The sequence below is a fragment of the Vicugna pacos genome, chromosome 4 (assembly GCF_048564905.1).
Source record: "Vicugna pacos chromosome 4, VicPac4, whole genome shotgun sequence".
Taxonomy (NCBI): Eukaryota; Metazoa; Chordata; class Mammalia; order Artiodactyla; family Camelidae; genus Vicugna; species Vicugna pacos.
The window spans coordinates 9,287,227-9,314,129 of NC_132990.1; the positions used below are offsets into that span (position 1 = coordinate 9,287,227).

A 26,903-nucleotide genomic window follows, 5' to 3' on the forward strand; every position below is an offset into this window, starting at 1 on the left:
AATTTAATAAACTGGGTAAAAGCTACTACAATACAGTCATCTAGGCACAAGATGATGTGACTTGGACTAAACTTGGTAGTGAAGACAGAGAAGAGTGAATAAATTCAAGATATATTTTGGAGGTAGAACCCACGATATTGGTCAATTGAAGAGAAAAGGAGAGGAATCACTGGCGTAAATAAACAAACCCTCCCTAGAGGGCCCAAACTAGCTCCGCCCTTCCCCTTTCGACCCAAGCGGAGGAAGTGAGGAAAAGGAAGCGACAGCCAGCTTACCGGGAGGCTTCCGGTCTGGCGTCGCAAAGAGGCCGTAAATCGGAGAGCCTTCTTTGGCTCCTCCCCCATAATGGGCGGTCCTGAAGAGTGACAGAAACCAATGGCGAGCGACTTGTAGGGGATTTACCCAATGGCTCTAGAGCTGGGCGGAGTCCTGTGCCTCGAGGCACGCTGACACTAGTGCCGGCCTTTCTCCCGTGGCGTGGGCATTTCTGCCAACGTGGGAAGTTGCGCAGAGCAAGTAGACTTTAAACCCAAAGTGCGAGAGCGAGACCGGAGGGATGGGGCCCGCACCTGCGGGAGCGCAGCATCGCGGAACTGCTGGGAAGCCGGAGGTGGGTGAGCCATCTCGGTGGAAGGAAGGCGCAACATGCCGGAGATGGCAGAGCCTGACAGCTTGCCAGTAAGGAGCACGAGGGCAGTCCCTTCAGAAGGAGGCCTATTTCCCCCGATGCTTCTAGCCCGGGGGCATTGAACCAGTCTGAGTTGCTAAGGGAGATGGAACTTAGCAGTATCTGGATAAAAGCAGTAAAACTTACTGAGCTTCTCTCTTCGTTAACTCTACACCTTGAAGCTGAAAAGACACAGCCCCTACCCCTACTCCCATCCCCACCGCGCGGCTTGGGTCTTTTCCCTTACCAGGTCCTGCTGACGTTGGGCGGGATCTTTTCCCCTCTTTTGTCTATTTCTTTGCTCCCCACAGGGTGGCGCTCCCAGAGCGCTCCAATAAGGCTCTCCCAGGTGTGGGACGGTGGAGGGGGGCGGGGCCCAGTGCTGTACGGGAGAAAATTTGGGATCTCAAAGACAAGGGTTGGAAGTCTGCTGACAGTATAGGCATGCCAGCTGTGGAACCTCGAGCTCACGTGTCCGTTTTCTGCTAGGATTATTGTGAGGCTTGGATGATTTACCGAGTATATCCTTCAGAACCAGTAGGCACTTTCCATCGTTGAGCACTTAATGTGTACTGATACAGTCAGGGCTTCCTGGGGTGGTGTGTGTGTGTGTGCGTGTGCGTTTGCGTGTGCGTAACCTGGCAAGGTCTGGTTAGAGCAAGAGTGGAAATGGCATTTGTGAAGTCCCAGAACTAACCCAGCAGCAGAGGAACCTCCTGGTACCTGGAAATACAAGAAGCTCAGGCATTGCTTCCAGCAGGGCCCAGTCAACTACCACACCTACCAACTCCAAGCAGAGTCCATGCTTGTGCCGTTAGGTAGATAGGGAGCCCTCACCTCAAGGAGTTTTAAGTCTAGAGCTCAGTAATGTTCTTTTAAGTAACAATTATTCTGGGTTTTACACAATCTGACTCCTATTCAAATGAGAGACCAGGAAATAGTGAAGCCTTTACCCACATCCTATCATGGTAGCATATCAGGCAATGGATGAGGGCTACCTGTGATCTCACACGGGCTTCTCCCTCTCACTGGCCACAGGTGATGGAGTCAGCTCTGGAAGGCACAGGCAAGGAGGGGAAGAAGGAATCCTCAAAGAAGTGTACCATGGCTGGGTCTCCAGTGGAGGGCCTCCTGCAGCCTGTGAAACTCAGCCGGGCAGAACTGTACAAGGAACCGACCAACGAGGAGCTGAATCGCCTTCGCGAGACTGAGAGTCTGTTCCATTCCAGCCTGCTTCGTCTGCAGGTACTGTTGGGTGGCTTGGTTTTGGGTTAGAGGGGTGGACCTGAGCCCCTGAGGCAGAAGTACTCTCCCCTGCCCCTTCTTACAGGTAGAGGAGCTACTAAAGGAAGTGCAGCTGTCAGAGAAGAAAAAGGAGCGGATTGATGCTTTCCTACGGGAGGTCAACCAGAGGATCATGAGGGTGCCCTCAACCCCTGAGACAGAGGTAAGGCAGGTAGTGGGAGGAACTAGAAAGCCCAGAAGTCCTCAGGGTCCTTGCTATTCTCTGAAGTGGATGGGGTGCTAGGGAGCTCATTCTCACTGCCAGGAAGCTCAGCTGGGAGTGCAGTCAATCATGTATTCATTCATTCAGCAAATACTTTTATGTTCCTTGCAGTGGTTGTATTCTTAGGATACATCAGTGAACAAAGCAGCCTATGTTCTGGTGTTGGGCTTATGGGCATTAGATAAGGAACATGACAGACAGTGTTAGAAGATGATAAGAACTATGGAAAAAGGAAGAAGGATAAGGTAAGGGGATTATGGGAATATCAGGATGGGAGTGGTTTGCAACTTTAAATATGGTAGTTGAGGCAGGCCTTATTGAAGTGGCATTTGTATTAAGGAGTCAGCCATAGAGATCTAAGGGAGGAAGAGCATTCCAGGAACTGGAAACAGTAAACCTAAAGGCTCATGGCAGGAGCAGGTCTGGTACATTCCTTGGAATGAATGAGGGGAAGATAGCAGGAGGTGAGTTCAGAAAGACAATGGAGGAAGGGGGCATATCATGCAGGGCCCTGTGCATCAAAACAAGGACTTCGGCGCCTGTTGTTCTGGGTAAGATGGGGAACAACTTCAGGGTTGTTTTTGTTTTTTGTTTTGTTTTTTTGTAAATTGGTGATGTGATCTAACTTCAGTTTTAAAAAATTCATTCAGGCTGTTGTGTTAAAAGTAGAATGGGGGAAGCGGGGCAAATATGATACCAGGGAGACTAGTTAGGAACCTGTTATGGAGTGATCTGCTGAAAAATGGCTCAGACCAGGGGAGAGCAGTAGAGAAGTGGTTAGTGTCTGGATGCATTTTGGAAGCGAAATAGGTGTTTTTAACAGAGATGAGTCAAGGTGATTTAAATGTTTTTGACTTCAGCAGCTAGTATGGAGTTGCCTGAATGGGGAAGACATGTTTATAGGAAGATCAGGAGTTTGGTTTCAGACATTTTGACATTTTGAATTTGAAATATCTACTACACATCAAGGGGACATGTTCAGAAGGCAGTCAAATTAATATGTGTCACTGTCTCTATCCCCACAGCTGAGCAACCAGGCATGGCTCCCAGTAGGGGTTCGAGTCCCCCTCCACCAAGTGCCCTATACTGTGAAGGGCTGTTTCCGCTTCCTGCCCCCAGCCCAGGTCACTGTTGTGGGCAGTTATCTTCTGGGCACCTGCATCCGGCCGGACATTAATGTGGATGTGGCACTGACCATGCCCAGGGTGAGGTCCAGAGTTTGGGGAATGGAGGTCTGCCATTTCACCACCTACAAGTCCCCCAACCCCTCTTTTTCCCACCTACCACTTGCCAGGGGATTGGAATCAGGACAACCACTACAGTTGTCCTGAGGGAGATTAGATGTGCCTTCTGGAACTTTGCCTTCCACATCCAATGTGGTGTTGCTAACCTTGGCTTGGGAATTCTGGCCAGCAAAGGATGCCTGGGCTTCTAAGCTGTGCCTCTCACCTTGGCTTCATCTTGGCCCCCAAGCTCTCCAGCAATAAGCACTTAAGTGACTGGCCATTTGTCTCTTCCCCTGACCCCCTCCAGGAGATCCTACAGGACAAGGATGGGCTGAACCAGCGCTACTTCCGTAAGCGCGCCCTCTACCTGGCCCACCTGGCTCACCACCTGGCCCAAGACCCACTCTTTGGCAGTGTTCGCTTTTCCTACACCAATGGCTGCCACCTGAAGCCCTCGCTGCTGCTGCGGCCGCATGGTAGGCGGCACACACGGGGTGGAAGGCACAGTATGGGGTGACGGATCTGGTGAGTGAGGCACACGTGCCTCAAGTCCACGGTGAGAGGCTTGTGCCTCGAATTTGGGAGGAAAGGTATAGGGACCTCAAGGTATAGGTGGGAGGCTATGGGGCCCTCAGATGGAGGGGATGGTGCAGGGACTCCTCTGGCTCCAGGGGGCTGCAGAGTCTGAGCATCTCCTGTCTCCCCCCAGGGAAGGATGAGCGCCTGGTCACTGTACGTCTGCACCCATGTCCTCCACCTGACTTCTTCCGCCCCTGCCGCCTGCTGCCATCTAAGAACAATGTGCGCTCTGCCTGGTACCGAAGGCAGAGTCCTTCAGGGGATGGTGAGCAGGCACTGGTATCAAGGTGGAGCTGGAGGGAAGGGTGTTGTAGGTGCTTCTCCTCTCATGACTTCCCCTTTCCTCCCACAGGTGGTCCAGAGCCACCCACCCCCCACTATAACACATGGGTCCTGCAGGACACAGCCCTTGAGTCCCATGTGCAGCTGCTGTCAACCGTGCTGGGCTCAGCCTCGGGGCTGAAGGATGGTGTGGCACTTTTGAAGGTCTGGCTGCGGCAGCGGGAACTGGACAAGGTGAGTTGGTTGGAAGTGGCCTAGTTTCCCTGGCTCTCCAAGTGGTGGGCTGGCTCTGAGCTCCAGCCTCTCCCTCCTTCTCTCCGTCAGGGACTGGGAGGGTTCAGCGGGTTCCTTGTCTCCATGCTGGTTGCCTTCCTCGTGTCCACACGCAAGATCCACACCACCATGAGCGGCTACCAGGTCCTGAGAAGCATCCTGCAGTTTCTGGGTGAGGCAGCTGGAAAGGCCCAGGGTTCCACTCATCCCCATCAGGGATCATTTGGTTTCTTGTCCTCAGTCAGATGAGCAAGCCGAATCCCAGAGGCAGGCAGTTGCAGCCACCTGTCCAGAGGGTGGGTGTCACGAGGGAGGGACCCTAGGGAAGGGGATACCTTCTGACACACCCATCTTCTCTGGTTCACTTCAGCCACCACAGACCTGACGGTCAACGGGGTCAGTTTATGCTTCAGCTCAGATCCGTCCTTGGTGAGTAGGGTGGTGCTGAGTGGGCAGTACTGAGTCTGGGCAAGGAGGCCTAAGATAAGGACCCAGCCCTGACTGGCTTCTGTCTCCTGCTCCCAGCCGGCCCTGGCTGACTTCCACCAGGCCTTCCCTGTTGTCTTCCTGGACTCCTCAGGCCGTCTCAACCTCTGTGCTGATGTCACTGCCTCCACTTACCGCCAGGTACCAGTTGTCCCCCACTCCTGGGTTCCCCAGATGTCTCAGCCCAGACCCTGTCCCTTCTGCCAGCCCCAGAACCCCAGAACCTCCTCTCCAGAGACCTTTGGTCAGGCATGTCTCTGGTTTTGAGCCCTTGGTTCATTGAGCGGAGGGGTGCAGTGCTGGTGGTCTCACATGGGAGTTCCCTCCTTACTCTGTGGCCCCAGGTGCAGCACGAGGCACAGCTGTCTATGGTGTTGCTGGACAGCAGAGCTGACGATGGGTTCCAGCTGCTGCTGATGACTCCCAAACCCATGATCCGGGCTTTTGACCACATACTGCAGTAAGTTTAAGGGTGGCAGGGTATGTCAGTGAGTCCTGTTTTCCTGGGCTAGTGATGGGGTAGACATCCTCAGGCAGGTGCTCAGATCTTCCTTGTGGTGGTGGGAGTGATACTTGGGGCCAGCAGTACCTGATTCCCCCTCTTTGTTTCTCTCTGTCCCCTCCCCGCCACCTCCAGTCTCCGTCCTCTGAGTCGCCTGCAGGCAGCATGTCACCGGCTGAAGCTGTGGCCAGAGCTGCAGGATCATGGCGGGGACTATGTCTCAGCTGTTTTGGGTCCACTAACCACCCTCCTGGAGCAGGGTCTGGGGTTCCGGCTGCACCTGCTGGCCCATTCTCGGCCCCCAGTCTCAGAGGTGAGGTGTGTGGGTTGGGGAGTTTGTGGGTCTGAGGAGGTTAGACCCAGGGTCCTGGGGCATACAGAAGACACCATCCCTCTGGCTAGAAGGAGTTTCCAGACCAAGTTGGGGGATTAGGGGTTGAGCTCAGCTTTTCTACACCCTACAGTGGGACATCAGCCAGGATCCACCAAGGCACAGAGACTCTGGGGTCCTGACCCTGGGATTGCTTCTCCGGCCTGAAGGGCTGACCAGTGTTCTTGAGCTGGGTCCAGAGGCCGACCAGCCTGAGGTGAGGAGCTCTGGGGTCTCAGGGAGGAATTGGCCCTGTTCTTGGAAGCCAAGTACATGCACTGGAAGGAGCAGGGTGGATTGTCCTCATGCCACCTGGATTCAGGCTGTTGGGAGATTTCTGATGGAGCTCTTCTTTGTTGTTTTCTCCCACTACCCCTTTCCTCTCCCCAGGCTGCTGACTTCCGCCAGTTCTGGGGATCTCGCTCCGAGCTTCGGCGTTTCCAGGATGGAGCCATTCGGGAAGCTGTGGTCTGGGAGGCAGCCTCTATGGCCCAGAAACGCCTTATCCCCCACCAGGTGGTCACTCACCTCTTGGCACTGTGAGTTTTAGCATCTGAATGCTGGAAGGCAACTGTGGGCTGGAGGGCCTTTTGAGAGGGTCTGGTCCAAGCTTTTGGGATAAGCAGCTTGCAACCAGCGGCTCACTCCATGGCCCCCAATGTCTACACTGTGCACCTTTTTCAGCCATGCTGACATCCCAGATACCTGTGTCCACTATACGGGGGGCCTCCTGGACACACTGATCCAAGGCCTGAAAGAGGTGAGGGCCCTGGTTCAGGGCTGGGGTTAAGGCTAGGGGATCTATGTGGCTGGATTGGGTGGGGAGTTGGGTGAACACGTACCACTTCAGCCAGGCTGTGATTCCGCGAGTGTCCAGCAGGGGGCCCTGTGGCTCTGCAGCAGCCTGAGCCGGGGTTGTATCCCAGGTAGTGGGGCGGTTCTGTACCCACCTGCCTTCTTGACTATCTTTTCCCGCTCAGACTTCCAGCACAGGTGAGGAGGCTCTGGCAGCTGCAGTGCGTTGCTATGATGACCTTAGCCGCTTGCTGTGGGGACTGGAAGGTCTCCCGCTGACTGTGTCTGCCGTGCAGGGAGCTCACCCAGTGCTGCGCTACACTGAGGTGAGGTGCAAGGGGCAGGGAGCCCTTTCTGCTTGGTGATACCTTCCTCTGCTCCACTCACCCAGTGTTTTCCCTTCCAACTTCCTGATTTGGGGCACTTCCTCCCAGTCCCAGGCCTCTCCCTCAGCCCCCTTCTTCCACAGGTGTTCCCACCAACCCCAGTCCGGCCAGCCTACTCCTTTCATGAGCACCTGCAAGAGCGGGCCTCGCTGTTGCCCCGGCCTGACAAGCCCTGTCCGGCCTACGTGGAGCCCATGACTGGTGAGGGGGCTCCTGTGAGGGGGTGAGAGGGACCGTTCTCACCCCAGGCTGCAGTCTGAGACCTCTCACTCTTCTCCACAGTGGTTTGTCACCTGGAGGGCAGTGGTCAGTGGCCACAGGATGCTGAGGCCATACGGAGAGTCCGTGCTGCCTTCCAGCTGCGCCTGGCAGAGCTGCTGACGCAACAGCATGGGCTGCAGTGCCAGGCCACGGCCACGCACACCGATGTCCTCAAGGTTAGGCTGCTGCAGGGCCGGGATTCCCGGGGAGGGAGGGTATGGGAAGTCAGGGGGCTCCAGGCTGACATGTACCACCTATCTCGTATCCTTTTCCAACAGGATGGGTTTGTGTTCCGGATTCGTGTGGCCTATCAGCGGGAGCCCCAGATCCTGAGGGAGATGCGGAGCCCCGAGGGGATGATCTCACTGAGGGACACCCCCGCCTCTCTCCGCCTTGAGAGGGACACGAGGCAGTTGCCCCTGCTCACCAGCGCCTTGCATGGGTATGGGCACCCCCACAGGCTCCTATGTCTGAAGACCCTTTCTTGGTGCCATTCTGCCCTCCTGGCCGTCTGTCTCTCTGGGAGGCCAGTCAGAGATATGAGTTCTGGAGTCAGAGTAGTTCTAGAATCCTAGCCCTGCCACTTCTCTGGTCCCTTGGGCAGGATCTGGTCTGAATCTATTTTTCTCATCTGTAAAGTGGGGATCAGGCTAGGACCAACCTCTTGGGGTATTAGTTAGGGAGATGTGAGATTATACATGTGATGCATCAGCACAGAGGCCAAGGTTGGGTAACAGTTGAATAAACAGCAGCAGTGGGGCTGAAAGTAGTAGTAGCAGAACCACCGCTGGAAGGGTAGTGCTGAGTGTCTGAGTCTTATTGCCACTGCCCTCCTCTCCCCACAGACTCCAGCAGCAGCACCCAGCCTTCTCGGGTGTGGCTCGGCTGGCCAAACGGTGGGTGCGTGCCCAGCTTCTGGGAGAGAAGCTCACCGATGAGAGCCTGGACCTGGTGGCTGCTGCCCTTTTCCTGCACCCTGAGCCTTTCACCCCTCCCAGGTGATTCCTTCCACCCTTTCCCTAGCCAGAAAGTTCCCCCTGGGGCCAGCTTTCATCCTTCAGTCCACATGGGAGAGGTGGCTGAACCAAAGGGACAGACAGGAATCTGAGACCTAGCCACCCCGCCGCAAACCACACCAAGGGGTCTAGGCTCCTCAGACCATGGGGAGCCTGGGGATGTGTGGCTGGGTCCCAGACACTTTGCTCACTCCTTCCTCTCAGCTCCCCACAGGTGGGCTTCCTTCGGTTCCTTTTCCTGATATCGACCTTTGATTGGAAGAACAACCCCCTTATTGTCAACCTCAACAATGAGCTCACTGGTAAGTCGTAGGATGGAGGTCAGACTACTGGAACAACTACCCTTTGTGGATTGCAGAGTAGGGCAGACAAGGGTTTTCCCTGTCAGTCTGTTAGGTTTTTCTCTCTGCCTCTCTGATCCCGCGTATCTCCTCCTGACCCTGACTGCCTGGGGGTTGGGAATTGTTAAGGAGGAAGAGGACCAGCCTTTAGGGAACTCTGAGACCAGAGATGTGGTTTGCCCACGTGATGATCAGAAACAGAGTGGACTGGGGGTGTTAAGCAGGCTACCTGGGGGTCTCTGAAGGGAAGAGGATGGTGGAATAGGGACTCTAAACACCAGGTGAGAAGTCATATGGTGGAAGCAGGGAACCGTTCAGGTTAGAATAGATGCCTAGACCTCTTAGGGGGTAGGAGTGATCATTTCTGGTGGTAACATGAGGAGCTCCTGGTGCCAGCAGAGAGGAGGGTATCAGCTTTCTAATTGCCCAGGTGTGTGGGAGCCCAGGGTAGGAGGGGGCCAGGGGCAGGCCTCAGCTTGTGCAGGCCCGGAAACCAGACTGGAGTGCCTGGCAGTGGAAAATTCTGTCTCTGGGCTGAGGCTGAGAGTTTAATGCCCTGCCCAACTGAGGTAGATGCAGGGTCCTTTTCATCACTTTTGCCACTTCCGGGAAGGGTTTTGGGTTTTGGAAAATCCCTGGGATGGGCCACTGCCGAGTGTATAGTAGGAGGAGCTGGGGCAGTGGAGGGTGTCTGGGTGAGAGGGGCAGGCTGACCCAGGACCCCCTCTTATCCACAGTGGAAGAGCAGGTGGAGATCCGCAGTGTCTTCCTGGCAACTCGGACACAACTCCCCGTTATGGTTATCATTACCCCCCAGGATCGCAAAAGCTCTATATGGACACAGGATGGACCCTCGCCCCAGGTTTAATCTCATTCCTGCTCCCAGATGTGTGGCCTTCTCCCTCAAAGAAAAAGCCGGCTCAGCTTGAGCTAAGAGAGACCTGTGGTCAAGCCTGACCTACCTGATGTGTGTGTACCCCTCAGATCTTACAGCAGCTTGTGATCCTGGCAGCTGAGGCCTTGCCTGTCCTAGAGAAGCAGCTAATGGACCCCCGGGGGCCTGGAGATATCAGGGTAAGCCCCTGACTCCAGGAGTTCCAGGGATTCTGCCTTTGAACTGTGGAAGTCCAGAGCTCTAGGGGCCCTCACAGAATGCTCAGCCCCTTGTTTGGTGAGACTGATTTGGAGAAGGTATTGCAGCTGCCCACAGTGTCTGGCAGTGGTGGAGCCTGGAGGAGAGCCAGGGTCCTGGCCCCATTCAGGCCTGGTGCTTCTAGCCTGCCTTCCTCTTGCTGGACCCAGGCTGGCACCAGCTGGGTCTGGGTGTTCCCACCTTTCAGTGAGCATTTGGACCCATAATGGGAGTGGGTGTCAGACAAAAAGGAAGGAGGGAACCGAGGTGGACATGGGGAGGGGTTTTGTGGTCCAGCTCCCAGGTTGGCACTGCTGAGCCCTCCCTACCCTTCTTCAGACAGTGTTCCGGCCACCCTTGGACATGTATGACGTGCTGATCCGCCTGTCTCCCCGCCACATCCCCCGGCACCGCCAGGCTGTGGACTCACCAGCTGCCTCCTTCTGCCGTGGGCTGCTCAGTGAGCCGGGCCCCTCATCCCTGATGCCTGTCCTGGGCTACGATCCTCCTCAGCTCTATCTGGCACAGCTCAGGGTAGGTCCTCAAGGGCTGACGGACCATGGGGTAGGGACTTCCAGGTGGAGCTGGGGCCATGGAGGTGGCTCTAAGGTGCCCACCTGTCATCTTGTCTCTGTCCTGCCCTTTCCTAGGAGGCTTTTGGGGACCTGGCCCTTTTCTTCTATGACCAACATGGTGGAGAGGTGATCGGTGTCCTCTGGAAGCCCACCAGCTTCCAGCCCCAGCCCTTAAAGGTGTGCTGGCTGATAATGATTGTCCGTTCCTGAGCGTGTACATGTGTTCCACGTGGGCATGTGTGTCTGTGTGTGTCAGGTGTGAAGCATGTGTGTCTTGGTGTCTCTGGGTGTGCCTCTGTGACACCTCACTCCACATTTCTCTGATTCCCCCAGGCCTCCAACACAAAGGGGCGCATGGTGGTATCTCGAGGTGGGGAGCTGGTGATGGTGCCCAATGTAGAAGCCATCCTGGAGGACTTTGCTGTCCTGGGAGATGGCCTGGTGCAGGCTGTGGAGGCCCGAAGTGAGAGGTGGACAGTGTGATTGCCAGCTCAGGAGCAAGCTGTAGATGGATGACAGGACTTCAGACCTCTGGAGCAAGATGTCAATGGTGTGAGCACCCTCACTGCAAATGGACCCTCCAAGAAGGGCGTGCTGGCCTGAACACACTGAATTGTCCTCAATAATGCCCTGTCCCAATTTTCTGTCAGATGCCCCAGCACTGGGCAGGGGCCATGGTTCCCTGTGGGGTCCTCTGGGCCTGACTGTCTGAATGCCCAGAAGAGGAGTGGGAGCCAGTTCAGAGGGAACTGAACGAACCCAGGAGATCCATCTGCTTGCCAGCCTGGCCTGGGCCTTTTTTTTTTTTTTTTTTCCTTCCTAGGCTGCTCCAGAAGCCCAGAGAGGAGGCTATGTGCCCAGGGCTGTGGTTCTGTGCCCTCTCCTTTGCCAGAATGTGTGCCTCGATCTCAGTATGCTCTTTGGTGCAGAGTCAGGCCTTTAAATGGGGCCCAGAGAAGGTGTGGCACTGCCTGAGGGTCACAGAGCACCAGCACTGAGCAATGAAGAGGGGTCTGCGTGGGATGAATAGTCCACATTGAAGGGGCACAATGCCCTCCTGTGTTGGTCCTGCTGGTCCTGGTCCTAGATGGGGACATGGGAAAGCACAGAGGACAGGAAGGGAAGGGGTGAGGGGAACTGGTGGTCCCCCATCCAGGAGAGATGCAGAAAGCACTGAGTGCTGCCCTGGCCTCTCTGTGTCCGAGCCTCTTGGGCTCTGTGCCCCTGCACTGGGGGTGTGGAGGTGAGAGGGGCCCAAGCCCTGCTCTCCAGGAACTCCCAGTGCCCTGGGGGAGGGGATGCAGCCTCCTTTCAGCCGGGTCCACACCCCTCTTCCGGCTGCCTCTCCCTAATCCTGGCTGTTTTTCCAGACTCAGCTCAAACAGTGCCTCCTCCTTAAACCCTTCCCTGGCCCCCAGCCTAAGGTGCTCTTTCTCTCTGAAACATGAGAGCCTGTTCAGTTTCCTCTGCATCATGTACATTGGTGTCAACTCTCCTGTTGTCTTAAACTCTGATTTAAAATTAAACAACTTTGTTTCCCCATGTTCTTGGCTTGTCTTCCTTTTCCACATGGTTTTGATCTTGTCTCCAAAATGTAAGCTCTTTGGGGGCCGGGACCATGTTTGAACATAGATTTCTTGGCATCTTTGTGGCACCCGTATAGTGCTCTGCTCAAGTAGGATACAGGTGTGTGCAGAAGAGGCATGTGCAGATGGAGGGCGGGGAAGGACACCAGAAGACATCAAGGAAAAGAGAATCATATTTTGTGATCGCTGCCTAGAATGAGTAGGGTGATGGTGAAAGACAGGCCTGAGAGATAATAAAAAGTAGATGTTTATTGAGTGCCTGCCTAATAAGCCTTGGGCACCCTTTGTTATTTTACACATCTTATGTATCAAAATGGATCATACAATCCTATCAGCCCTATGAAGCACTTGCTTATCCTCATGATCCTCATTTTAACAGGTTCAGTGCCAGTGGGGGGCCAGTTTGTAGAGGGCAACGGCTTCATCCTGAAGATGCTTGGCCATACATGGGGCTCTGGTCTCCAGTTTTGTCCCAATTCTGTTACTCTTTGTGAACCTATGCCAGTCTCTGTCACTGTCATGGGTCAGCTTGGCCTGGGGTTGAAATTAGCATAGCAAATTGGCTGTGTGAACTGAGGTCTGCATCCATCTCTCTACCTGTGCTGTTTATTCATGAACTCCAGACCTCAGTGTGCCAGGGTGTATTTTCACTGAAAGAGAGGCAGCCCCAGGCCTCGCTGAGCTCCGCAGTCTGTGGCTGTCCCTGGCTTCTCGGCCTCCCCTTTCCTTGGTCCCTCACACAATTTGTCCACAGTCCCTCCGTGGGCAGGGGATGCTGGCTAGTTTCATCCCCAGGCCCATCCCTTCCTTCACAAACCCAGAGCAGGGCGGAGGTGGAATCTGCTCCTAGGCAAGTCGGTGGCTCCAAGAAGTGCAGACCCCAGTCCCAATCAGAAGAATGACCCTTGGCCCTGGTACCTCCTCATGTGATCCTAGGCAAGTCACTTCCCGTTTCTGGGCTCAGCCTCCTCATCTGTAAAATGAGCCAGATAATGGCTTTGTCAAGTGTGGCAAGGGAAGGGGGTAGATCACTCAGAAACCCAAGGAGCTGCACCATACCTTCTGTACTCCCTTCAGGTTGGGGAGTTGGGGGAGCAGGAAGCCCACGCTCCAATTTCAATGCCTGCTCCAACCTGTTGTCCTTGGGATTTTCTCTGGGAAGTAGGTGAGGAGGCTGGTGTGGTCTAACGTGACTTTGGGGAATGGGGGGGTGGCATGAGGAGCTAGAACCTCAGGGGAAGGGAAGAAAAACAGCTTAGAAGGAACTCCTGCGGGAGCAAGGGTGTTCAGGGGGATGTGGTTGACACAGTCCATGGGTGCGTCTGCCCCTGTGGGCCTCTGCATTTAACTTTGCAGGTGGACGCAGATGGGTGTGTCTGCATCTGTTGTATGGTGTGATTTGTGTGCTGCGGGGTTGGGAGAGTGCGTGTGCATATCAGTATACTCTAGTCTGTGTGTGCAGGTTTTTGCCTCCAGCTCCGGGTTGCTGTAAAAGGCAAAATCTGCTCTGTTTTTAAAGAGCAAGTCAGGAGAAAAAGCTGTCAGGAGGCAGGAACTCTGGATTCCTTCCTGTAACTTTATTTTTTGTTTTTTTGTATTTTCCTGTAACTTCAAATGGTTTTAAATAAAGCCCTCCCCTTCCTGGGGTTTCAGTTTCCCCAGTTCTTTCAGCCTTTCTAAGCTTCTCTATGTAGTTACACTTAGTGAATTCTCAAAGGGAATTGGACCACCCTTCCGGGTGTGGTATCTGACAACCTCCTCTAAAGTGGAATCCTTTTAGCTGAAGACCCTGTTTTCCTCTGCTGCCCAGCTCCATCCTTTAGAGAAAAAGCCTAGGGGTCCTTGCAGCAGATTACAGTCAATGAAGTTCAGAGAGTTGACCAGTCCCTGACCTATTAAATCAGATTTGGGCTAGTCTGAGCCCCTCCCACAATTTCCCCCCCAATAAATATGCATCTAACCTCCCCCCAACATCCAGTACTTGCTTTGTGAGTCACACGTTAATCCAGGTAAGTGATAAAGGGGAGGGGAAGCCTGAGGCACGTGAGTCACTCCTACCCTCCCAGGAAAGGCCAGCCTGCCCATCCCTCTGCTGCAGAGAGAAGGAGGCTCCAGGGAACTAAGGGGGACCAGGGTATTCCAAACCCAGAGGAAGACTCACTTTCCTCTCCCACTTCAGTTTCTGGAAGAGGGATGGAGAGGATAATTTTTCTGGTTTGCAAGAGACCCAGAGAGGTGTAGGAACTTGTCCAGGGTCACACAGGGAGTTACAGAGAATCTAGGCAACTAGGCTCCAGCAAGGCTGCTGAGCCTGGGCTTACCTGGGGCCAAGGGGTCAGGTGAGGAGGAATTAAAGAGTGGGGAGGCCGCAGCTCCGGATGTCTCCAATGAGGCAGGGAGGAGTGAAAAGCTGGGCCGCCTCCCCTGTCTGGGCTGCCTGCCAGCCTTGCCCCTCTCCTGACCCAGGCAGCTGGATGAAGCTGTCATTAGCCAGAAGAGCAGGATCAAGGGTAGGGGTAGGGGTGGGAGCGGGAGCACTCTGGTACACCTCAGCTCAAGCTTAAGTCTCTGTTCCCCTGGCCGGGAGCTCTCTCTATTGTCTCAGGCTAGAAACCTCCACAGGACAGAGCTGGGGCCTCCTAGAGACTGACAAGGTCAAGGTTGGACCATGACTGAGGGGGTGAGGGGGCACTGAGATCCAGCCCCTGTTCCACTTGATCACCAAATGGTCTGGATGAAAATGAGAGTAGGTGTGCCATCTTGGCCTTTCCTCAGTCTCCCTCTACAACACCCCCACCCCTATCTCCCAACCAATGGGGTCTCCTTAGAGCTCAGTTCCCACTAACCTAAGGTCTAAAGAGCAGGAAGTCATTTCTGAAGTCTGACCGCAGAATCTTCTGCTGCATCCTGTCCCCTCCTCTGGAGCAGTCCCCTGTGACTCCTCCCCCTTATGGCCAGCAGCTGGTGGCTCCCCTATAATTAGTACCCAGACTGGGCTGGGATGAGGGGAAAGGATACTGGGCTCAAACACACCCATCACCTTTATGGAACACCAGATGCAGAGGGTTCCATGGCCTGTCCCCCCCACCCCCTCTTCAGACCACAGGCCTCTCAGAGAGCAGTTGTTCTGGGCCCCACCTCAGGTTCAGCTTCCTGTCTACTCAGTTCTGCCTGCCTCCAACTTCAGCATCCTGCCTACCTGCCCTGCCCACTCTGCCTCCTAAATCCCACTCCAAACCCTCTCATCATGCACAGGTCACTTTGTCTCCAGATTGTTCAACAGATCCCTGTCTTCTATCTCTAGCTTTTTAAACACTGGACCCAGACCCACAGCCAAGCCCAGACAGGGACACTTACAGATATGTGCATAGACCCCCTGGTCACCTGCATGTACACAGAGAACTCTATGGATAAACATGTACGTACAGCCAAGAACACACATGGAAGCACATGGATATTCACATAGCTTCTGGAAAGAAACTTTCCTTCTATGCTGACTGTGTAATACAGTTTTCAAAGCCTGAAATATTGGTAATCTTGTCTGATTCTTACAGAGGCCCTGGGGGAGGGAGGGGGTTGGGGGGACTCCACCTGAAACCTCCAGGTGACTGATGAAGAAACTGAAACTGAGCGGTGGGGGAAGAGAGCTGGCTAAGCCACCTGACAGGCCAGTGGCCAAGCCAGGCTTGGAGCTGAGATTCTGGGTCTGCAAGAGGGCTCTGCCCCCATAGCCTAGCCCCTGTGACTGCGCCCTTCCTCAGCATAGGGTCTGGGCCTCCATCCCCTCTCTTTGCCTCTTCTCTATGATCCTCTATTGTCTTCAAAGGATGCCAAGGGCAGCTCAGGGGCACCAGAAGGTGAACCCAGAGCCCCCAGGATATGGGTCAAAAGGTAGATTTTCTCAACTTCCAGCTGGACATCTGGCCGGAGATGCCGGAGGGGACAGTTTGTGTTCACGGGCTCTCTGCCATCTCATCTGTCTGAAGACAGGGGGTGACTGTTGGTGCAGCAGGAGGAGCTGCTTGCCGGCCCCTCAGTGTGGGGACGTTTATAATAGGGTGATTCATCTCTGCTCTCCACTCCCTGTTCCAGTCCAGAGGCAGCCCCCCACTCTTGAGGCCCAGAAGCAGAAGTAGAGTCCAGCAGTGACCTAAGAGTGGGACACACTCTAGACAGGGCGCTCAAGTGTGGAAGGACCTGTGGCTCCCTGGCCTCTCTGTCCCCTTCACCTCTCCTCCCCATCCCCGTGGGGTCTGAATCCAGCTCAACACTTAGTGGCTGAGTGAGACCCTAGCAGGTGACTTCTCTCGAAATGAGAGTTTTGTCATCTGTGACAGGGGAAAATACACTCACTTCTAGGGGTTGCTTTGCAAACAGGAGAAGCACTTTCTTAACTTGAAAATGTCTGTATGTCTCTTTTGGTCTGCTCCTCCCCCATCCCACTCTAATGGTCCAGAAGAGGTTAGGGGTTTGGGGACTGTAGTATGATTTGTTTTCTATGTCTACACTCTTCTCCACCCCACTTGCTGACAGCAAGGCCCATGTCTCCTTCTTTGCCGGTTTGAGCTGTTCCCGTTCAGGCAAAGAGTTTGGGGGGCAGGAAATGAAGGGTGTGCCACCCCCAACCCTTACGGGGCCCCAGCCAGCCCCTCTGGTCCAACAGGCTGGGACTTGCGTCTTCAGCCCTTCCCTTGCCTGGGAACCCACCCCCCAGCTCTGACCTCAAGGAGTCACGGTGTACCACTGGGTGGATGGGCTGTCGGGGCCCCTTCCCGGGCTCAGCCCTCCCGCCCTCAGCCCTCCCGCCCAGGTGAGACACAGAGCTTGCTCAAGGTGCCTTGGGAGGAGGTGGGGCATCCTCACCTGCCTCCTTCAGGAGCTCCCAGCCTGCACTCAGCCCTGACTTTCCTTCCCAAGGCACAAGAGGAAGCCCAGAGGGCCCTGGGTAAGCTGTGTGACTCAGGGTCACAGCCTGCCTCACCAAGCTCAGGCTTTTCCGGTGAAGCCCAGCTTCCTTCTGACGTTTGCTCCAGGGGGCGCCATTCACACTGACTACAAAGAGAATGAGCCCCTACCCCACCCCATTGCCAGCATCTAGTTGTGAGATGAGGTCCTGCTTCTGTCCCCCAAACTCAGGCCGGCCTGGTGCTTCTGAACAAGCAAGAGAGGCCCTGACCCCTCTTAATCCCAGATGACCCCAGAAGGGCTGACAGGAATAAGGGACCCTTGGAAGGCACTGCATTCTTCCCCCTCCTCCAGGCAGGGTCCTCTCAGGCCCACTAAGAAGCATGAGCCCTACCCACACCTTCTCATCTCCAACCCTAACCCATCCCAATGTGCATGGTGTGTACACGTACGAACGTGTGTGTACACACTAGTTACAGACAGGAATGAGTTTGGTGGGAGTACATGGGGTCATGGTCCTGAAGACTGGGCCTTGATTTGGGGCCAGGGGTTGTTAGGAACCAGCTGTTGTTCCACTTACCAAGCCTGTGTCTTGGGATAGCGCTGCCTCCACTGTGGAGGGCCAGGTCACCAAGTTGCTCTAGCCCTGGGATTATAGGTATATAGCATATACACAAGTGCACACATGTGTGAGTACATGTAGGTGCACATGTGAAAAGAAATGCTACTTAGTATGAACTAGATACACGAATTCACGGTTGTGTGTGTGACGTATTCCCTCTGGGTACAGCACACGTGAGCACCTATGTGAACTGAGTGCAAACACATATATACAGGGAGGGCCTTGTGTGTGCCTGATGATGGCAGAGCTGCCCATTTTTCTCCTCTGCTCTGGTTCCCAGGCCAGGCTTGGCTGCTGGCAGGCTGAGGATCAGGCAGGGTGAGGGTGAGGTGCTGTGTGCTGGGGTTCCCCACTTTCTTTCAATGTTGAAGAGCCCCTTCTGCCAGCTCCTGCCCCGTGCTGCCTCTGCAGCCCCACCTGAGGCAGTTGAGGGGCTGAAAAGCGTACCAGGGTGTGGGAAGGAGAGAGGGCAGCATGGCAGGGGGTGTGCCCCCTTCCCACAATCTGGGCTCTGGCACTGGCAGTCTAGGGTTCTGTCTTGAGTCAGATGAGCAGTGGGGCCGCAGGCAGGCACTTGGTGATGGCTTCCTGATTCACCATGGGGCCTCCCAGCCCTTGGGGGCCCAGGGGGTAGGGTGCTTCTCCATAGGCCAAGGATCATGGGAGACCTTGTGTGTGTGGGGTTACATAAATGTGTGAGCAGGGGAGGGTATAGCTCAGTGGTAGAGCACATGCTTAGCTTGCACAGGGTCCTGGGTTCAGTCCCTAGTACCTCCATTAAAATAAATAAATTATTACCCCCAGCCCAAAACAAATAAATGTGTGAGCCTATGGCCAGGCTCTCATGTGAATGGGATTCCATGAACATGTGAACAAAGCTTAGTATCTATAGGCAAGTAAGGCTTCCAGTCTTAGGGGGTATGTGTGTGCACACCTGCATGTGTGGAGCCATCATTTCTGACAGCCATTCCTCAAGAGACAAATCCCCAGGGCTCTTAGCCCACTTGGATTAAGTTTCTTTGGAAAATGTGGTCTTCTCTGGCAATGCTGCCTTAGAGACTGGGTGAGGGTATATTTGCTCCCAGTCCTGTGGGAGTAGGGCCCAGGCTACCAGACCTCAGTTTCCCAATTATTAGATGCAGCAGCGGGAGCGGGGTTGCCCATCCCCCTCCTCTGATGGGCCTGATCTCCTCATTTCAGCCAGCTTAATTGCTTAAAAAGACAGACTTGCCCCTGGCCAGGGATCAGCCAGAGTAGGGGAAGAGAGGGTTAAAAACATCTGGGACTTACGCTGCTGGCAAGCATGTGGCCTGTCAGGACAACTGCAGCTCAGCCTCTGGAGCCATGTGCAAATTGCACACAGGTACACGTGTGTCAACCTCTGTTAATCCAGCCATGTTCCACAGGCATGTACACAGACAGGAGAAGTGCCCAGAAAGTGTGATCAGAAACATAGGACAGATGTCATGTGTGGACACAGCTGAGGACAAAGCTGGTCAGCCGTGCAACATGTGACATGAACTAACAGCAGGAGGAGCAAGGACTGGTGAACACTGGCTGGAACTCAGCACAGGTTTTGCCAGTGTCCACCTGGGTCTGGTCTATGAGAGAGTCTCTTCTCTCTTGGGACCCACAGCCTCCTCCCTCTAAGCCCCTGACTGAGTATATGCTGGGTCCAGCTGTGCTGCAGAGCTGGGGCCAGCTCCTTTCCTTTATGACATGTCTCCTCTCAGCCCCACCGCGGTGGGCATGGCAGCGAGGCTCACTGTGCGAGGGCCAGGGAGATCTCTGGCGGCTCCTTTTCCCCAGCCCTGGTCCTGCACGTGCCTCTACCGGACCATTGGCTCTCAGCCCCGAGACATCTCCTCCCCTAAGTGCCCTCCGGGGCCAAGCCTCGCCCTAAAGGCCCCTCACACCCAAGTTCCCCCTACCTCCCCCGTCTCCCCAGGCCAGCTGAGGGGTGGCGCCCACTTCTGCGGCCGGCACGGGGCTTGGCGGGCGGGGTTGCGGGCGGGCGGGCGGGCGGGGCGCGTGCTTCCCGCTCTCCTATAAAGGGCGCCACCCGGCGCTGGCGGTCACTGCTGCTGCGTCCGCCGCCAGCCCTCCCGCCCGACAGCGCCGCCGCCTGCCCCCGCCATGGGTCGACAGAAGGAGCTGGTGTCCCGCTGCGGGGAGATGCTCCACATCCGCTACCGGCTGCTTCGCCAGGCGCTGGCTGAGTGCCTGGGGACCCTCATCCTCGTGGTGAGTGGAGGGACCTGGAGAAGCCCTTCTCTCCCCAGCCCTACATTCCCCAGTCCCCCTGTTCGCCGAGGGGCTTTGTTTTTAAAGACAGCCTTGACCTCTCTCTCAGCTCTGACCTTCCCCCCCCACCCCCAGCTTGACTCCTTTGCCCAGAGCTCTAACCCTATCTATGACAGCTCTGACTCTTGCCAGAATGACAGCTGCTACACACAAGTGACAGCTCTGATCCTTGACCCTCTCACCAGTGACCCAGCCCACAGGTTGTCAGTCACCTCTGCAGTCTGGGACCTCCAGCCCCTTCTTGCTCCCACAGCTCTCCAGGTTCCCAGAGTTCCAGCCTGGGGAGGCAGTGAAGGCAGTAGCAAATGGGCCCCTATTGGGTTATTTGGGTCTTGGATGCCTGGCCTCTAATGAATAATTAAGCCTCAGAAAGTCCAAAAGTACCTGTGATGTGAGAATAGCTTGCCATGTGTCTGGGGCAGAGGGCGGAGGCCACACAGCAAACAGCAAGTGGGAAGGAAGGAGGATCCTAAAGATGTGGAAGGCAGCTGTGCCCCAGGCACGAAGTGCTGAGCGACTCCCAGACAGTTACCCAGACAGATGCCAAGCACTCTGAGCTACTCCCCAGTGTCTGAGTTACTCTATGGGTTCTCTGAGGGGGGCACTTCCCCTGTCTGGGTTACTCCCCAGTCCCAGTTACTCCCTGGTTACGCCAGTTTCGATCATTCCCGTGACTCTATTTGCACTTCTTGGGTCTGGCAGACACAGCAGGTATGGGCTCCACTTCCTGCCCCAGTTACTCCCTGATTTCCAGCCACTCTTGTGGTTACACGTGTTTCCCTCTGGGTTACTTCTGGGTTCAGTTGCTCCACTGCAGTGGATGGGGTACTCTGTCCGTGCCCCAGCCCCAACCCTAGGGAACACAGACCAGCCAGCCCCTGGTGGACTGGGAAGATTAACTAGGGGCCAGTAGGGCTGGGTGGCCCACTCCAAATGGGTGATGGTGGAGGAGCAGGCTCCATGGGGAGAGGAGGGCTGAGTCTCACCTCTGGCTTCCAGGAGCAGGAAGGGGGGAAGCAGGTGGAGCACCTTATCCACAGCCCCCTACCAGACAAGCAGCCCTAACAGTCATCTACATCCCGCCTCTCTCTTGTGCCAAGAAGGGAGTCGGGAAGGTGCTTATCAGCCTCCCACCCCAGAGCCTTGTGTCCCCCACTCCCTCTCTGATTTATGGTCCAGCCTCCTGTTTGAGAACAGGTAGGACTGGGGAAGTTTTCTTCCCTTCACAGAAAGACTTCCCTACTCTCTCCTAAGTCTCTGTCACCTCCCCTCAAAGGAGCAGTCAGGCCTCCTGCTGAACCCCAGGATCATTCGGCTTATCCTTGACCACAAAAGGAGGGTGTTCCGTTTGCGAAGGCTTCGGGCTCAGGTGGTTGTGAGGCACTGGATGTCAGTGCCCAAAGAGGAGGGGTCAGGCCTGGGAGACCCCAGAGTGGTGGGTGAGGGCTTGCCCGCTTACGTCTGTGAGTTGGGGGCTTAGAGCTTGCAGTGGCAGAGTCGGGGCTGGCTTTAGGATGAGGGAAGCCCCTTTCTCTGGGGCACCTAGTAAGGTGAGGAGAGGGAGAAGGAGGGGGGAAGGAAGAGGAAGTTTAGTCTCAAGGTGGTGGAACTGGCTCTGACAGCTTCTCCCTCCAGGGCCTCCTGGGATGGAGCCAGGTTTGGGCCTCAGGCAGCCAAGGAGCTGAGGCCAGGGCCTGCCAAGCTGGGCAAGGTGCCCCAGACCCTCACGTGCCTATTCCAACACAAACACACACACACACACACACCATCTCTGATCTTTGCTCTTACCTGCCTGCACACCTTTGCCCTGCATCACTGCCCGCCGCTGGCTTCCCCACTATCTCTTGGTCTTTCTGAAGGATGATAATCATAGTGCTTAACAATCTAGTACAGCAGGACACTGATCCATCAGAAGGAACAAGGGCCCTCAGCACAGGTCTTGGGAAATTTCTGCTGGATAGGCATAAGAACTTTAGTTATGGAGAGGTAGAAGAGGAGAGCCAGGGTAGGGGCTGGAGTGGTTGTGGAGAACACTCTGGGGGTTCAGAACAATAGGTCTTTACAGTTGGTATGGAAGCGGTTTTAACATTCAAACAAAGGAAATAGTCTTTTCTGACTTGCAGGACATAAGGGCCCTTAGTCCTCTTGAATCCCCCCATTTCTGGCGGAAAGCTTAGAACCAATCTCCCCACTTCCATTGCCTTGGGGCTCCTGGACTACAGCTAGTGAGGGGAGCCACTCAAATCTGTCTTTAGGACCTCCAAATCTGAGTGGAAACCTGGACCCCCGAGGGCAGGGAGGGCAGGGCCGGTAGAGAGAGGAGGCTCTGGGACAAGGACAGGTCAAGACGGCTGAAGGTGCTGAGGGGGACAGAGAGGCAGGGGCTCTGACACCCCAGATTCAGAAGTGGATTCAATCTCACTTCTGGCCTCCTCTCTATTTCTTTGTGCCCCACTACCCCAAGCTCTTCTTTGGGGCAGAGAGGCAGGCGGCTGCAGGTGGCGGATGAGTGAGAGCCTTCCCACCACTATGGGCCAGGCCTGAAGGGCTGGGGGAGGAACTGCTAGGGTGAGAGTGTTCCCATACACCTACCCATCTTGAGAGTCAAGAAAAATCAGTGAAGATGGTTCAGTTATCTTCTGGGTTCTCAGGTGCAAACTCGGCTTCCAGCCTCCTTCATAGAGCCCTGTTTTATTAAAGTTGGGACACTGGGGGTAGGAGGGCATGTCTGCTTCTTCTGTGGGGGTGAGGGATAACTGCAGCAGGAGGGGGTGGGGCCTGATTCCAGGAAAGGGCTTCCCTCCTGTCCTTTCCATGAAGGCAAGAGTGGGGAATGGGGTTGCTGACTTCATCCCTTCCTTCTGGAGTGAGAGTCGCTGGTCGTCAGCTAGTCCTCACCCTACCTGCCTTGTTCTGTTTCCTAACACAGATGTTTGGCTGTGGCTCTGTGGCCCAGGTTGTGCTCAGCCGGGGCACCCATGGTGGTTTCCTCACCATCAACCTGGCCTTCGGCTTCGCTGTCACCCTGGGCATCCTTGTTGCTGGCCAGGTCTCTGGTAAGGCCTTTACCCCACCCTCAGCCATCACTCCTCCACAGCATTCCCACAAGGTGTCCTGACAAAAGGGGTTGGGGGGAAGTTGCCCAAGGGCAGGGCATAGCCATGCCTTAGCTTTGGGCCCCTTGGAAGAGGAGAGTGGAGAAGGAACTTGATACTAACACCTTCTACTCTCACTTTGGAATCGGAGATTAGCAGAGTTGGTCTGTTACGTAGTCCAACCCACTGTCCTGTACAAGAAACCCTTGTCCGCACTCCTGCTCACCAGGACTGGAGAAGGCGAGTGTGGAGTGGGGGAATCCTGGCCTCCCTACTGTGGCAGGTGGGGGCTAATAGGTCCCATCTCCCCTCTGCGCAGGGGCCCACCTGAACCCTGCCGTGACCTTTGCTATGTGCTTCCTGGCGCGTGAGCCCTGGATCAAGCTGCCTGTCTACACCCTAGCTCAGACTCTGGGAGCCTTCCTGGGTGCCGGGATTGTTTTTGGGCTGTATTTTGGTGAGTATTCCCACCCTGCCCTCCTCCACCACCACCCTCCCTCTGCTTGCGACCTGCTGGCACCAGGCCTTTTGATGACAGACAGCTGGGGCATGCCCAGGCCCCAGGCTCGTGACTCATTCACACACAGGCCCAAGGTGGGGGGCACAAGGGGAAAGAAATGACTTGGGCAACAGTGGAGCCTCAGGCCCTCCACCCCTCCACCCTCCACCCCAGAATAATAAAGCAGTGATTATATTCACCTGTGACTCTTGGGAGGGTGGGCCTAGCTGAGAGGGGAGACGGGGCTCAGGCCTCTGCCCTCACTCACTTGGTGTCTAATCTGTCACCAGATGCAATCTGGGGCTTTGCCAACAACCAGCTCATAGTCTCGGGCCCCAATGGCACAGCTGGCATCTTTGCCACCTACCCCTCTGGACACTTGGACATGGTCAATGGCTTCTTCGACCAGGTATGGGCTGGGGATGCGTAGGGGGAGCTCAGGGAGGAGGACCAGGCTGCTCTGGGTTGCTCATGGGTTGGCTAGGGGACAGGACTCCTTGTCTAGAGCAGATTCCTAGGAATCTGCATATTTAACCAGCAACAGTTTTAGCACCGCCGCTCTAGAGAGCAGCACAACATGGGAGATGACAAGACTTTAAGAGTGGAGGGAAGCCAGAGGATGGAATGAGGTGGGGGGGTGGGCACAGAGGTTGGCAGGGAGCTCTCACCCTGTTCTCCCCACTCTCCAGTTCATTGGCACAGCCTCCCTTATCGTGTGTGTGCTGGCCATTGTGGACCCCTACAACAACCCTGTCCCCCGTGGCCTGGAGGCCTTCACTGTGGGCCTGGTGGTCCTGGTCATTGGCACCTCCATGGGCTTCAACTCTGGCTACGCCGTCAACCCTGCCCGGGACTTCGGCCCACGCCTTTTCACCGCCCTTGCGGGCTGGGGCTCGGAAGTCTTCACGTGAGTGCAGCTCCCACCAGTGTGCCCCAGCCTGTTTCCCCTCTGCCCTGCTCCACCCATGCCTGACCACATCTGTCTGTCCCCAGGACCGGCCGCCACTGGTGGTGGGTGCCCATCGTCTCTCCGCTCCTGGGTTCCATTGCGGGTGTCTTCGTGTACCAGCTCATGATCGGCTGCCACTTGGAGCCGCCCCCACCCTCCACCGATGAGGAGAATGTGAAACTGTCCCATGTGAAGCACAAGGAGCAGATGTGAAGGGGCAGGGGCCATCTGCCCCCTGCCTCCTCCCTTGAGCATTCATTGACTGTACAGGGGCTGCTCCCTAGAAGCCCCGCTTTATGACCCCTCTCTCAGGCTAGGAAGCTGCTTGTATACCACCACCCCTCTGAACAGCCCCCTTTGGGATCTTCCATCCTGCCCCAGTAGGACCATTGGCCACTGCCCTTGAGCTGTGTTGGGACAGGGAGTAGGGCCAATACAGCCCTTTGTCTCCCAAAGAGAGAGAACAGACTGCAGGTGTGTGAGTGTGTGTGCATGTGCGGGTGTGTGGTTTTCCAGATATTCAGGGCAAGGGACCAAGTAGAAAGGATTCTAGCTGCAGGAGAGTGGGTGAGAGGAAGGGGGAAGGTGACATGTCTGTCTATGAGTGAGGAAAAGGCCAGGGGTCTGCATGTTACAGGGGCTCCATGTGGAGAAGGGTCCAGACATGTGTTTCTGAGTATGTGTGTGTCTGCGCTTTTTTCTACGTCGGGGTGTTTGGGGGAGGTAGGGTGGGAATATGAGTAGGGCTGGGAGGAGAGGATCACAGCCCAGGTGTGGAGCTCTGGCTATTCATACATAAGTAGGAGCAGAGTGACGTGTTTCTGTCACAAAGGAGGCATGAAAGGGGTGGGGTGAAGTCCAGGTCATAAGTTTCATGTTTGCTCTTAAAAAAAAAATGTATATATATATAGCGCAGATGTTACAGCTTTAGGGATGGGGTTGGGAGAGTCTAAATAGGTCTTCACTCTTTTAATCCTCCACTCAACACATGTACTCTTTTGCCTTTTATAAAAAAACCAATAAAATGTATACCAATTGTTTAAATATCTCTCCACTTGCTCTGCTGTTTTTCTGGGGCCAGTTAAGGAGCTTCAGTGAGTCTGGCCACAGATAGCCAGGGCACCCTAAGGGTAGTACGTGAACCTGCCCTGGGGGTGCAGGCCCCTCACACAGACAGCTCAGCTTGAACCAGGTGATCCCGCACTTCCATCCTCCTGGGAGCCCCCGGCATAAAGAATAACATCTCCTTCCTGATCCTTACACCACCCACTGTCCCAGGAAGGCATGCTGAAGCCTGTCCTAGGAAAGACCTTTCTCCCAGGCAGAGCTGCCCAAAGGGGATGACTGCTACCTAAGAAGCAGTGAGCTCCCTGTTGCTGGAGGAGACCAATCAGCTCCATCGCCTCCAACTAGACCTTGGCCACAGTCCCCTTAGCATGTATGACTGCCCCAATCAGTCCATACAGCAACCAGAGGGATTTTTCTGAAACCCCTGCTGAAAGTGGGCTTCTTTCCATGGCTCTCCCTGCCACCCAAAACCCTCCATACTTGACTGAAAATCTGTGCTCTGCACTCGAAATTGACACAACATTGTACACTTACTATAGCTCAGTTAAAAAAAAAAAAAAACCCAACCCTCCATACTGCATTCAGGTCCTCCAGGACCTGGCTCTGGTCCCCGCCCCTCCCCTCACAAAGCTCCACACCCCGACCCCTACTTTGTATGCTCCTGTGCCTTCCCAACCTCACTGCCCACTCCTTACAATCCTCCAGATCTGCTCCAGTGTGTCCTCCAGGAACTCATCCCTGCCTTTCCCCACTCTTCCACCATTTCTATGGTAAGTTATCTGAGCCCAGAGACCACAGCTGCCTCCAGCTGTGCTTCAGTTCTTCAGTCTGAGGCACCCCTGTGTCCAGTTAGGCTGGGGGTGGACTGACTGACTCTGGCGCCCTGACTGCCCAGGAAAGCAAGGGGTTGATCACACCTGGAGATCATGTGCCCTGTCTCACCTCCTTCCTTACTGAATCCTCCTTAAGTTTCACCTGGAATAAAAGGAGAGGCGGCCCCAACCCAAGCCTCCTGCAGAGTTAACCCCATGGGAACCAGAAGATCCCTAGAGTGGAAGGAGAATTGTGGATTTTAAGTATGGTTAATAAGTCAACTCTTGCTTCTCAGCCACTTCACAGATGAGGAGGCCTTGGCCCAGAGAGGGTGGGTGTGAATGCATGGTCACACAGCCTGGACTCAGGGCAGGTGCGAGTGGGAGAAGGGAGTTCCTTTTCAGGTCTCCAACCCCTCCTTGTCCCCAGCTCCCAAGAGGTGTGTCTGGAATGTTGAAGGGATCTGAGCCAGAGGGAGTGCCCCCTTCTCAGGCCCTGGGGGAGGAAGGGCAAACCACGAGAGGAGAATGTGGGCTTCAGAGTTTCATTCCAGCCACACCAGTCCCACTTTGGGTGCCCCCACCCTATTCTCCTCCCCAACATGCTCCATGCTCTCTGGCATCTCTTTCTTTCAAATTCCACAGTTGACCCTGACCAGTCAGCC

At 55.2% G+C, this 26,903-nt stretch overlaps 2 protein-coding genes across 3 annotated transcripts; both read left to right on the plus strand.

Annotated features, from left to right (window-relative positions):
* The first annotated feature begins 409 nt into the window (after positions 1 to 409).
* On the plus strand, positions 410 to 11,940 carry NOL6 (nucleolar protein 6). Of its 2 annotated transcripts, none has more exons than XM_015249995.3 (26): positions 410 to 610; positions 1,706 to 1,912; positions 1,998 to 2,114; positions 3,200 to 3,379; positions 3,708 to 3,876; positions 4,110 to 4,244; positions 4,332 to 4,495; positions 4,586 to 4,706; positions 4,905 to 4,963; positions 5,060 to 5,161; positions 5,365 to 5,480; positions 5,658 to 5,835; positions 5,987 to 6,109; positions 6,283 to 6,431; positions 6,577 to 6,652; positions 6,873 to 7,013; positions 7,157 to 7,274; positions 7,356 to 7,510; positions 7,613 to 7,776; positions 8,180 to 8,332; positions 8,555 to 8,652; positions 9,429 to 9,553; positions 9,676 to 9,765; positions 10,163 to 10,357; positions 10,474 to 10,575; positions 10,732 to 11,940. In XM_015249995.3, the coding sequence occupies exons 1-26, from the start codon at positions 557 to 559 to the stop codon at positions 10,879 to 10,881; spliced, it is 3,441 nt and encodes a 1,146-aa protein (XP_015105481.3). In that variant the 5' UTR covers positions 410 to 556; the 3' UTR covers positions 10,882 to 11,940. The 2 variants fall into 2 exon arrangements, with proteins under 2 accessions (XP_015105481.3, XP_072815347.1); XM_072959246.1 differs by having other exon boundaries at positions 543 to 678.
* A 7,619-nt stretch (positions 11,941 to 19,559) lies between these two features.
* Positions 19,560 to 25,406, plus strand: AQP3 (aquaporin 3 (Gill blood group)). Its single transcript, XM_072959252.1, has 6 exons — positions 19,560 to 19,755; positions 22,745 to 22,871; positions 23,230 to 23,367; positions 23,700 to 23,818; positions 24,099 to 24,316; positions 24,403 to 25,406. Exons 1-6 carry the CDS (start codon positions 19,648 to 19,650, stop codon positions 24,569 to 24,571), a joined length of 879 nt encoding a protein of 292 aa, XP_072815353.1. The 5' UTR covers positions 19,560 to 19,647; the 3' UTR covers positions 24,572 to 25,406.
* Positions 25,407 to 26,903: the final 1,497 nt, after the last annotated feature.